This window comes from Dermochelys coriacea, chromosome 7, assembly GCF_009764565.3.
Source record: "Dermochelys coriacea isolate rDerCor1 chromosome 7, rDerCor1.pri.v4, whole genome shotgun sequence".
Classification (NCBI taxonomy): Eukaryota; Metazoa; Chordata; order Testudines; family Dermochelyidae; genus Dermochelys; species Dermochelys coriacea.
In genome coordinates, this window is record NC_050074.1 from 52,915,868 (window position 1) to 52,929,230 (window position 13,363).

At 46.3% G+C, this 13,363-nt stretch overlaps 1 protein-coding gene across 4 annotated transcripts in view; it reads right to left on the bottom strand.

The window, feature by feature from the left end:
• Positions 1-3,514: 3,514 nt before the first annotated feature.
• Positions 3,515-13,363, bottom strand: part of PDLIM1 (PDZ and LIM domain 1) — a 90,942-nt gene continuing 81,093 nt past the window's right edge. For all 4 annotated transcript variants that reach the window (XM_038409553.2, XM_038409548.2, XM_043518436.1 and 1 more), the window contains 3 exons: positions 13,098-13,246; positions 9,324-9,441; positions 3,515-4,070 (listed from right to left, as the gene is read on the bottom strand). In XM_038409553.2, the coding sequence (XP_038265481.1) occupies positions 3,884-4,070; positions 9,324-9,441; positions 13,098-13,246 (454 nt within the window). In that variant the 3' untranslated portion in view covers positions 3,515-3,883. The remainder of the gene's footprint in view (positions 4,071-9,323; positions 9,442-13,097; positions 13,247-13,363) is intronic.

The window sequence follows — 13,363 nt, forward strand, 5'->3', positions numbered from 1 at the left end:
CCATTGTCCAGATCATTAAATGAATATGTTGAACAAAACTGGCCCCAGGACAGACCCCTGGGGCACTCAGCTTGATACCGGCTGCCAACTAGACATCAAGCTGTTGAAAACTATCCATTGAGCCCGATGATCTAGCCAGTTTTCTATTCACCTTATAGTCCATTCATCCAATCCATACTTTTTTTTTTAACTTGCTGGCAAGAATACTGTGGGAGACCATATCAAAAGCTTGCTTAAGTCAAGATACATCACATCCACCACTTTCCCCATATCCACAGTGCCAGTTATCTCATCATAGAAGGCAATCAGATTGGTCAGGTATGACACGCCCTTCATGAATCCATGTCTACTACGTCTGATCACCTTCCTCTCCTCCAAGTGCTTCAAAATGGATTACTTGAGGAGCTGCTCCATGATTTTTCCAGGGACTGAGGTGAGGCTGACCGGTTTGTAGTTTCCCCCCAATTCTCCTTCCCCTTTTTAAAGATGGGCACTATATTTGCCTTTTTCCAATCATCCGGGACCTCCCCCAATCGCCATGAGTTTTCAAATATAATGGCCAATGACTCTGCAATCACATCAGCCAACTCCCTCAGCACCCTCAGATGCATTAGATCCAGCCCCATGGACTTGTGCATGTCCAGCTTTTCTAAACAGTCCTTAACCTGTTTTCACCACTGAGGGCTGCTCACCTCCCCCCTATACAGTGCTGTCCAATGCAGCAGTCTGGGAGCTGACCTTGTCTGTGAAGACTGAGGCCAAAAAAACATCGAGTACTTCAGCTTTTTCCACATCATCTGTCACTAGGTTGCCTCCCCCATTCAGAAAGGGTCCCACACTTCCCTGTAGAAGCCCTTCTTGTTCCCTTGCTAGCTGCACCTCCAAATGTGCTTTGGCCTTCCTGATTACACCCCTGCATGCTCGAGCATGATTTTTATACTCCTCCCAAGTCATCTGTCCAAGTTTCCACTTCTTGTAAACTTCCTTTTTGTGTTTAAGCTCACTGAAGATTTCTCTGTTAAGCCAAGCTGGTGGCCGGCCATATTTGCTAATCTTTCTGCACAGTAAAGGCTTGTCTTCAAGTCAGGGGTGAAAGTAAGTCGAGTGACTTACCGGTACTCTGGGGCCAGCTCTGGCCCCCAGAAGGGGCAGGACCTAGGGCAGAAGGGGTGGGGTTGAGGGGGATCTGCCAAGTAATGGACTGAGTGCTAGATGTGATCACCGGTACCCCCCACATTAGCCAGAAGAGCAGCAAGTAACCAGGAACTAGCCCAGATCAGTAATGGAGTGAAGGGATGCTGGGAGGGTATTTTGACTGAGGGTCTTACCTCCCTGCCTGTAGTGCCTCTGGGCTGGTGCAACTACGCCCCATTCCTTACTCCATGCACATCATGATATCCAAGGGAGCCTCAGGACAAATGCTTCCTCTCATCTGGTCATAGGCTTGGAACAGTTGATTTTTACCAGTAGATGTCAGTAAATGTCTATTTCACCATACACCCAAAAACATTTCCATTGATAATGACAGAAATTCACAGCTAGGCAAAATAAGAAAAGCGTAGCTCAATAACTTCGTAGCATGTGGCTGAAGCATATTTACTTGGTATGTTTTGATGTGATGACTACTATTTTTTTTTTTTAAACAGTTACAAAGATTTCATTTTTTGAATTTCAATGTCTATTGTCCGTAAATACTTATTGTTGAACCAGTCCCATAATTTCATACAACTGTGAAAATTTGAATCAATAAAAATTAGGGCTGTCAAGTGATTAAAAAATTAATCATGACTAATGACTGTTGATTGCGCTGTTAAATAATAAATGGTATTCTATTTAAAATATTTTTTGATGTTTTCTACATTTTCAAATATATTGATTTCAATTATAACAGAATACAAAGTATACAGTGCTCACTTTATATTTTTTATTACAAACATTTACACTGTAAGAAAACAAAAGAAATAGTATTTTTCAATTCACTTAATACAAGTACTGTAGTGCAATCTCTTTATCATGAAAGTTGAACTTACCAATGTACAAAAATAACTGCTTTCAAAAACAAAACGTAGGCTCTAAATTTTACAAGTCCACTTAGTCCTACTTCTTGTTCAGCCAATTGCTGAGACAAACAAGTTTGTGTACATTTTCAGGAGATAATGCGGCACACGTCTTGTTTACAATGTCACCTAAAAGTGAGAACAGGGGTTCGCATGGCACCGCTGTAGCCAGCGTTGCAAGATATTTACATGCAAGATGCACTAAAGATTCATATGTCCCTTCATGCTTCAACCACCATTCCAGGGGACATGCATCCATGCTGATGAAGAGTTCTGCTCGATAATGATCCAAAGCAGTGGGGCCCGACAAATGTTCATTTTCATTATCTGAGTCAGATATTGCCAGCAGAAGGCTGATTTTCCTTTTTGGTGGTTCGGGTTCTGTATCTTCCGCATCTGAGTGTTGCTCTTTTAAGACTTCTGAAAGCATGCTCCACACCTTGTCCCTCTCAGATTTTGGAAGGCACTTCAGATTCTTAAACCTTGGGATGAGTGCTATCGCTATCTTTAGAAATCTCACAGTGATACCTTCTTTGCGTTTTGTCAAATCTGCAGTGAAAGTATTCTTAAAATTAACATGTGCTAGGTCATCATCCGAGACTGCTATAACATGAAATATATGCAGAATGCAGGTAAAACAGAGCAGGAGACATACAATTCTCCCCCAAGGAGTACCGTCACAAATTATTTAATGCATTATTTTTTTTAAACGAGTGTCATCGGCATGGAAGCATTTCTTCTGGAATGGTGGCCGAAGCATGAAGGGGCATACGAATGTTTAGCATATCTGGTATGTAAATACCTTGCAATGCTGGCTACAAAAGTGCCATTCAAACGCCTGTTCTCACTTTCAGGTGATGTAAATAAGACGCAGGCAGCATTATCTCCCATAAATGTAAACAAACTTGTTTTTCGTAGTGATTGGCTGAACAAGAATTGAGTGGACTTGTCAGCTCTAAAGTTTTACATTTGTTTTGTTTTTGAGTGCAATTATTTATAAGTTGCACTTTCAGGATAAAGAGATTGCACAACAGTACTTGTATGAGGTGAATTGAAAAATGCTCTCTTTTATCATTTTTACAGTGCAAATATTTGTAATAAAAATAATACTATGAAGTGAGCACTGTACATTGTATACTGTGCAGTAATTGAAATCAATATATTTGAAAATGTAGAAAATATCCAAAATTTAATAACTTTCAATTGGTATTCTATTGTTTAACAGTGAGAATAAAACTGCGATCACGATTAATTTTTTTGAGTTAATCATGTGAGTTAACTGTGATTAAATCGACAGCCTTAATAAAAATGTAAAAAAATTCTTAAAAACAAACATCTAAATTACCAAAAGATACTAATCGAATTCTGCCAAGCCTGATCAGAATGCGAAGTGTTTTTTGGGGGTGGGGGCAGAAGGAGGCCAACATACACAGAACTGAAAGAAATGCAGACAACAGTTTGTCTTGTAGATTCATCATGTTTATTGAACATGAACAGAAGGAAAAACAACTGAGCCACACAGCTTCTGTGCTTCAACTCTGGCTTCTGATTTTCATATGCAGTCAAAAGGGAAGGGAGAAAGATTGGACAGTACAAAAGAGGGTTCCAAACCGATTTGTCAGAGCAAATTTTAAAAAATGCAAGTGTTGAACAATTAGTGGCACCTAAGGCTAACAAATGGAGGGTTACTGTGGCAGCAAAAAAAAAAAAAAAAAGCCATGCCGAGCATTCCTTATTGCAAGGCAGGTTCACGTGGGGTGGGGGTGGGGGGCTGCTTTTTGGAAAACAGTTGTGTAGGAAAAATAATACAGAGCTGATGATGTCATTCACTTTGGAAAGACAGTGACCACCTCATAGCCTTCGGGCGGGGTCACTCGCTCCCGGGCATGCGTCTCGCAATAGATGCAATCTTCCACAAAGAAGTGTCCTTTCTGCTTGAGGTTTGTCCCGCAGTCGCTGCACACATAGCACTCTGGATGGCGCTGCTTGTCACGCAGTTTCACGAACGCCCCCCTGTGGGAAACAACATGATCGCTCAGCTCTGGGCCTCCTGCAATCCCCCAAGGACTCCCTGGCTGAAATCCCCCATGCTTGCACACCACTGGGACTGCCCCAGGTGACACAGCCAACCCCTAGGGTGGGAAAGAGGCAGCTGTTATGCAGCAGCAACGTGCCAGTGAGAGTATCTATGGGGAGCATGGCTCTAGGGAGGCAGAGTGTGGATATCCTCGCTGGACACAGACGGATGCCCAGAAAAGAATAAAAACTCTCTCCCCCGCACACACAGTGCAGGCCAGGGCCATGCACAGTTAGAGAGACTGGGCAAGATCTTCAGTTGGTGTAACCTCACTGATCCCCGTGGTGCTACATCAATTTACACCTGATGAGGATCTGGCCCTGTGACTGGATAGCGCTATGCACAAACAAGAACCCTGTTCCCTGAAAACATTTTTAGAACTGGCCTTCCCACTTTCCCACGCACAAGCAAGTTCCAGGGAAAGTCCCTGCTGATGTTCTCAGGTGATATCCCCAGCGAAGTTCCTTCGCTGGCACTCAGCATTGCAACAGATCCCTCTCGGGCCCCTTTGCCTGCATCCCCAGGGCAATCTGCCCAGAGAGGTGCAGGTCTCTATGGCTGTGCTGTAGTTGCGCCTGCAGAGCCTCTTCTCCCCACAGGCCCAGAAGACCCAACGCCTCTGCCCACTCCAGGCCGGAGCGCGCCCAGTGAGCGGAGCTGGCATGGTTAGCTGGGCTTTTGGGTGTGTCTGCCAAGCTGGGCAACCAGGAAAAGGCATTTCAAAAAAGACATGGCGTGGGGGTTAAAGTGGGGAGCAGCTTCTGGTCTCTACAACCCCAGGGCAGTGGTTTACAATTCTGACCAGAGCAGTCACCATCACAGGGAATGGGGCATTGTGGGACAGCTGCTGGAAGACTGTTAAGGTTGACACAGGTCACACTTGCACTGCATCAACCTCAATTGGTTGACTATGGCTCAAGGCCATTCAGGGTGGTGGTGTTACTGTATCGGCGTAACCGGGTGCTTATGTCGGCCAGAGACAAATCTGAGTGTAGACACTGTGACAGGGCAAGGCCAGATGGCTATAGAAAAGTAGTGGGAGATAGATATATTAGCTCCAGGCTAAACAAATCCCTGGTACCAGGTTAAGTGAAATGGAAGCTGCTCCAGGTCAATTAAGACACCTGGGGCCAATTAAGAACTTTCCAGAAGGCAGGGAGAAGGCTAGGTTAATTGGGACACCTGAAGCCAATCGGGGCTGGCTGAAACTAGTTAAAAGCCTCCCAGTCAGTCAGGTGGGCGTGCATGTCAGGAGCTGTGGGAAGAAGTTGCGCAGTTGGAGAGGCTGAGTAGTACACACCATATTGGGTACAAGGAAGGAGGCCCTGAGGTAAGGGTGAAGTGGAGCTTGAGGAAGTGAGGGCTGCTGTGGGGGAAGTAGCCCAGGGAATTGTACATGTCATGCTTCTAAAAGGTCAGCTATCATAGCTGATACTATTAGGGTCCCTGGGCTGGAGCCCGGAGTAGAGGGTGGGGCTGGGCTCCCCCCACCACCTTTGCATCCTGTTTAATCACTGAGAGTGGGAGACAACAGAGACTGTGCAAGGTAGGATAACTTCTCCTCACCTCCCTCGCTGGCTTATGATGAAAATGGCTCAGTAGACTGTGACCCTTGTCTCTAGAGAAAGAAGGGTTACATGGAGGGTCACAGTGAGCCTCTGAGGCTAGCGAAATCCGCCAGGAAATGCGGGACCCACGGAGATAAAGACAGAGCTTTGTCACAACACACACACAGAAATAGGTTGGCACAAGGTGACTTACATCAACCTAACTTTGTAGTGTAGAGAGGCCTTATTCTTAGAGAGGAGCTGGGAAACAGGTGTGTTTGGTAACGCTGAGGGTGTACCATGAACAGTGGGTTCGAATGGCTCAAAACCAAGTAAAATTAGCCAAAATATTACTCCAGCACAACCAGTTTGGGCAAAGGGCTGCAGAATCAAAGGGCAGCCCTCTGACTGGCAACATAAAAACCAGATGTTTGTGGGAGAAGCAAAAGGTGCCTGGACCCTGGCTGAATTTTCTGATGCAGCAAACAGTCAAACTCTACACTGTAGTTAGGGTGCCAAACTGTTCCATTGTACATGGGCCTGCCCACTCAGGGAAACACAATACAAATGCTATTTGCAACTAGTCAAACCAAAATAAGGAAACTACACAGCAGCTTGTTAGCTACCCGAGTCAGCTCCCCAACAATTCCCTAGGAGTATAATTTTGCTCTAGCAGCACTCTCTTGAATTCATTAGTTACACATTAGTTTATAGTACAGACCTTTCCAGACCTACCAAATTGTTACAGTAACTGCAGAATTTCATATTTTAATGCTGATTGCTATTTTACATGACACATATCCCTAGTAAAAGAACTCATTGATGTAACCTGTTCGAGTATTGGTCAGCGTTCAGGCTACGCCAGGCATGTGTGATTCTGGCATGGAGGATGGGAAAGTCTAATGGAAGCTTTGTATATATGGTTTGTAGTGGGAAGGTTTTAAATGTAATCCTACAATCTGAAATCTATTTAAAGATCCCGCTTGAACTCCCAGGCTTAGAAAGGCAGAATTCTGCAGAGACAGCAGTTATAAAGAAACCAATGCTAAAAGATAAAAGAAGGACAGAAGATCTCATAGTTAGGCCATGTCTACGCTTACAAGCTTACAGCAGCACAGCTGTACCGATACAGCTGTGCCACTGTAAGATCCATCATATAGCCGCATTATGCCAATAGGAGCTCTCCTGTCAACATAACAAAACCAACTCAACAGGCAGCGGTAGCTATGTTGGCATGAGGTGCTGTGCACACAAGTGCTTATGCTGGCAAAATTTGTGTCGCTCAGGGGATGTTTTTTTTTTTACATCCCTGAGCGACAAAAGTTTTGCTGACATAAGTGCTAGTGTAGACGCGGTCTTAAGATACTGGACTGGCGAATCAAGAAATCTGGCTCCTGTTCCTGGCTCTGCCATACCCCCTGTGTTATGTATTATTTGCATTGCAGTAGCTCTTAGAGGCCCCAGCTGAGATCAGGGCCCCATTGTGCTAGGTGCTGTACATACCCATAATGAGAGACAGTTTCTGCCTCACAGAGCTTATGATTTAAATAAACAAGACTGACAATGTTTGGGAGGGGAAACAGAGGCATGAGAAGTGATAGGACACTTGTCCAAGGTCACACAGCAGAGCTGGGAAGAGAGCCTAGATCTCCAAACTCCCAGTCCCTAACTCTACCCATTAAGCCATGCAGCCTCCCTCCCCAGGTCATCTTGGGCAACCAACTTAACTCCATTTCCCAGCGTGGGAGCAGAGGCCTAGAGACATTAGCTATGGACAGTGTGCTGCAGGGAGAGGCCATTGAAAAGAGAGGAACCTCACTGCCTGTGCAGAGCAGCAACCAGTGAGATGCAGAACATTGCAGGGAGTCACCATGTCCGCATGTGTCCTAGTGACTTGGTTTGTTCTCCCTCAGTCTGAAATAAACCTGCCACCTACATTGAGAAATACAGGCTGGGTTCTGTGCATCCGGGAGAACGTAGCCCCTGCCTGAGGAGTAGGGTAGCCAACTTCTTAATATTTAAAACTGGACACTCCAGCAGGAGTGTCCTCCACCCTGCCTCTTCCCCGAGACCCAGCTGGCAGCCCTGGATGAATAGGGGCTGGCGCCAGATGATAACCTCCTGCCTCCCTCCCCCACAGTAACCGGACTTTGGGTTTCATGTCAGTAGATCTGACTGGACACTGTCAGATCCCCTTTTCGACTAGACTTTCCGGTTGAAAACCAGACACCTGGCCACCCTAGGAGACCTTTGCAGGGTTCATTGGCAGCATTTGTGAAACCTTCTGAGGTTACAAGCACCACGGGCCCAATTTCCAGAGGAGCCAAGTATCTGCAGCTCTCACAGAACAGGAGTCCTAGACAGCAGGGCCTATACCGGGGTGGGCAAACTTTTTGGCCCGAGGGCCACATCTGGGTGGAGAAATTGCATGCAGGGCCATGAATGTAGGGCTGGGGCAGGAGGTTGGGGTACAGCAGGGGGTGTGGAGTGTGGGAGGGGGGGTGTGGAGTGCAGGGGGGACTCAGGGCAGGAGGTTGGGGTGAGGGAGGGTGCAGCAGGGGTGCAAGAGGGGTTTGGGGTGCAGGCTCCAGCCTGGTGCTGCTTACCTGGAGTGGCTCCAAGTTGGCAGTGGCACGCAGTGGGGCTAAGACAGGCTGCCTGTCTGCCCTTGCCCTGTGCCGCTCCTGGAAGCGGCAGGCACCACGTTCCTGCGGCCCCTGGGGGATTGGGGGTTGCAGAGGACTCTGCGCACTGCCCTTGCCTGTGGGTTCCTCCCCCAAAGCTCCCATTGGTTCCCCATTCCAGGCCAATGTGAGCTGCGGGGGATGGTGCCTGCATGCGAGGGCAGAGCACAGAGCCCTCTGCTGGTCCCCACAGCCAGGGGCTACAGTGATGTGGTGCCAGCTACTTTCAGCAGCGGTGCGGGGCCCGTGGCGCCACATGGGTGGCAATCCCACGGGCCGAATCCAGCCCGCAGGCTGTAGTTTGCCCACCCCTGCCCCCCCCCACGATATAGTACAGCAAGCTCCACTCTATGGGAACGTCTACACTGCACACTTCATACCATCACGGCCCCCCAACATGGGTATAAACCACAGTGTAGCTGGTGAGGCATGGCTTAGGCAAATAAAGACGCACCTAAAGGGGGTGGGTATATATGAGAGTACATACCCTGCATGGCTCTATTCCCCCAAACTATGCTTCCCTATCTATGCAGCTAGTGTCCTGTGGCCTCCCCACTGCTGGAGTCCTTCCCTGCCACTGGGAAGACTGTGGGGGTTGGACTAGATGATCTCCTGAGGTCCCTTCCAACCCTGTGATTCTGTGATTCTGTGAGACAGCAGGGAAGGACTCCGCCAGTTCTCTTCTGCTGGAGCCTTCTCCTGCTGCAGGGAAAGGCTAGCCCTGCCAGAGCCTTTCCTTGCCATAATGAAAGGCTCATTAGTAAGGAATGCTGAAGCTTTTGACTGCTCTCTCCCCACTGCCCAAGCCTTTCACTGCCACATGTAGCCACATACCACATTGCAGATGCAGCAAGCTTTTCACTGCAGCTTGTAGTAGATGCATATACCCTACACGCTGCTATCAGCAGTGTGTAGTGCAGACATAGCCTATAAGCGATTGAGACGGGTCAATACTTACACAATGCCGGATCCACACTTATCACAAATGGGCAGTTTCTGGGCACTTCCGATCGACGAGGCAACTTTTGTCATTGGTGCTTTCACACTTCTAAATCCAGAAGGTTTATTGGGATCCCCTGGGGATAGGAACAGAGCATTTTGGATTATGGGCTGCACAAACTGCAAGAGGAATCTTTAAATCCAGACTGGATGCTTTGCTAGAGGAGATGCTCTAGTTCAATACAGCTGTTGGACTTGAAGCAGGAATTAATCCAGGGAACTCCTAGGGCCTGTGTTATGGAAGATCACAAGGGTCCCTCTTGGCTTTGGACTCTAGGGATAGTTAATTGAAGTGTGCATAAACACCACAGTAAGCCTGTTTGTAGAGTTCCTTTTAGAATCATAGAGTATCAGGGTTGGAAGGGACCTCAGGAGATCATCTAGTCCAACCCCCTGCTCAAAGCAGGACCAATCCCCAATTTTTGCTCCAGATCCCTAAATGGCCCCCTCAAGGATTGAATTTACAACCCTGGGTTTAGCAGGCCAATGCTCAAACCACTGAGCTATCCCCCCTTCCCCTTGAAACCATTGAAATATTACTAGCCTTACAGTAAAGAAAGTGGATTATGAAAGAGCTTTTAAAATAATGTGGCAGTAAAGAAGGGCTGCAGATCCTCTCAATTTATAGACAGTGGTACATACATTAGAGATCAGGATAGGACAGAGGGACTTTATTCCATGTCAGGCAGGATGGGACAGGGTGTGGGAGCAACACCCTTGTCTCTCAAGAGTATGTTACTCAAACCCAAGAGTGAGCTGCATCCAGTGTTTGTCAAAGAAAGGGGATAAAACCCCATAGAAACAGCCACAATGGCCAGCAAGGTCATAAACACAAGTTGCTGCAGCCCAGCCCACATGGCACTGATGAAAGAATAAAGGAGGAAGCTTGTGCTATGATTAGGGCCCTACCAAATTCATGGTCCATTTTGGTCAATTTCAAGGTCATAGGATTTTTTTAAAATTGTAAATTTCATGATTTCAGCTATTTAAATCTGAAATTTCATGGTGTTGTAATTGTAGGGGTCCTGACCCCAAACAGGGAGTTGTGGGGGGATCACAAGGTTATTGTAGGTGTGGAGTTGCAGTGCTGCTACCCTTACTTCTGCACTGCTACTGATGGTGGCACTGCCTTTAGAGCTGGGCAGCTGGAGAGAGGCAACTGCTGGCCAGGAGCCCAGCTCTGAAGGCAGAGTCACTGCCAGCAGCAGCACAGAAGTAAGGATGCATGGTATGGTATTGCCACCCTTACCTCTGCACTGCTGATGGTGGGGCACTGGGTTCAGATCTGGGCGCCCAGCCAGCAGCCGTTGCTCTCAGGCTACCCAGTTCAGAAGGCAGCGCAGAAGTAAGTGTGGCAATACCCTAAAATAACCTTGTGACCCCCCCCCCACAACTCTCTTCTGGGTCAGGACCCCCAATTTGAGAAATGCTGGTCTCCCCTGTGAAATTTGTATAGTATAGGGTAAGACACACACAAGACCAGATTTCACAGGGGGAAAATCAGATTTCATGGTCCGTGACACATTTTTCATGGCCATGAATTTGGAGGGCCCTAGCTATGATGCAGCTGCCAGCTACAGCTCCTATTATCACAGCAGAGGACAGAGAAAGGCCAGAGCATGACCAGCCACATGCTCTGCGGATGTTGTTGCACCATTTGCCTGTTGAGCCCGTGGCTCGACTTGTCAAAGCTGGCTCTCAGACAGCCTGCTAAGACAGCCTTGCCTACATCAAGGACACCTGTGCCGTTGTACCTACATCACTGCAGTTACCCTGGGCTGACCCATGCAGTTGACACACTGTACCAAGACAAAGCAGGGTTTGCACTAATGCAGGCTAAACCGCAGAGGTGCAAGTCCCACTTGGCCCCAGTCCAACTCATCTATGTTAGTGTTTTGCCCACAGTAGGAGTACTGATGTAGTTATGCAGCTGCAAAGCTCCTTAATCCTGAGTTGCCTTCAAATGGATCAGGAAGGATCCAGCACCACTTCAGAGTCACTGCCGCTCATGATGATGTCCCTCAGTGACATGTGCAACTACTGTTGCTCCATCCAGACAATCCAATACGATGGATTGCACAGCAGCTTGCTCATGGTAGCCAACTCTAAAACATCTTTTTAGTTATTTAAAAAAACCTTTCCTACCTTATTTTACATGAAATGTGACTCCTCCCACCCTCCCAATAAGAGCTCTAAGGCTGCAAAGGGATTTGAGGCTCACCAAAGAGGGATTGTGTTATTTCATTGGTTGTTATTCCAAGTTCCGAAAGATATGGGCCCAGATTCTCAGCTGGTATAAAGCAGTCTAATGACAGAAGACAGCGGTGTGTCTGCCGACTTCCACCAGCTGCGGATCTGGCTCAGTCTTTGAGCATTTGCTGCCTGTGCCTCTGTTTATCACTCTAAACTTTATCAGCATCACCAAGCATCTGGACTGGAATGCCAGAGCCTTTCTGAGCTGTGTTGAAGGGGAAGCAAGTTAAGCAACAAACATTCTTTCAGGGACGCATAACTTTACAGGTCCTGCTCAGTATCAAGGATTATCAGCTCAAAATGAAACCAAGCAATAGCCCATTTTGGCCCTTTACCAGATAGGCACATTTCAGTGCTAGAGATTTCCAGCAATGCTGCAAATCCTTGCAAAATAGAATAAGAAGCACCTTTGCATCTTATTGTCTTCAGTGCTATTGAGAACAGGGTAGACTTTCTTCGTGGTTCACAAATAAGATGAGAGTTTCACACATGTGCAGAACTCCCATCAGTAGCTGTAAGTTACAAACAAATATACAACATAAACAGGGACACTTAAAAATATATGATTTTATCTTGGATTAAACTAAAATAATTTTAAGAATTGAATTTGCTTCTCACTTTAAGGCTGTTTGCTCTTTGCAAATCACTCAGCTTGGACAATGGAATTTGATAGATCTGTTTCACTTCCAGACTCATACCAGACCACCATGTTACTACAGATGGACTTAAACATACACCTTCCAGTGCTGTGAACTCAGCCAAAGAAAGGCTTTTAATGGCCATTCATCAAAACACATCTCTTTCCCCATCTAGACCTGTTTGTTAAAGAACAGAGTTAAAAACAAACGAACTTAAGATCTGGGGTTCAACTAAGTACAACACAGATCCCTTTGATAAGGAGATTGTAGTTGTGCATTGCAAGTCCAGATGTTGACCCTGTGGTGCCAAAAAAAAAAAAAAAAAAAAAAAAAGTGGTACCTTCAGCTACTCGTCCTTACCAGATCCAGTACTTTCCTGGATTTCAGCTGCATCTGAGTTTTCCCCTTTCCTTGCCGAGAAGATGGAAACTGCTTGCTTTAGCGCTCACACCCTCACACACATTGTCCCATACAATCTTGAATCTAAAAATTCTTTATCCAGTGAAAAGTGAAGCCTGATATTTAGAACATTTGGGGGAGTTTCTAAAACTTTTTTAAAAGGATTCCTTTTTGATGTTTTAGGATTTGTTTTTAAAATGCTCATGCAGTAAGAGTTCAAACTCATGGGCACATATGAATAACAACTGTATGGAAAGAGTATCCCTGCACACGGAAGTTAATGGAAAAGTGTCTGAAGGTTTCTGTGGAAATCATCTACAAAGGCCACTTTGAACAATCAGCAGGTGGGGAAGAGGGTTTGCTTTTAAACTAAACATATACCTTAAATCAGATCATAGCAAAGGGAATCTGACAGCCACATGGAGAACACAGTAACTGCTTACCTTCAGATTCCAAAATTTCTTGTAGCACCAGGAATGAAGCAGATTGCCTGGGTGGTTCCTTTGGGTCTTCAGTCTCCTGGAGCATCTTGTAAACCTCAGACTCCTTGTCTATGACAAGGTTACTGGAGGGCTGGTTGTGGTGCTCCAAACTGGGGAGAATATTAAAAAAATACTTGATAAATGACCTATAATTAAAACAATCCACTGCCACAATCTGAGAACAAACACCCCTACATGCAAACGTACAGCATAACAGTAGCGATAAA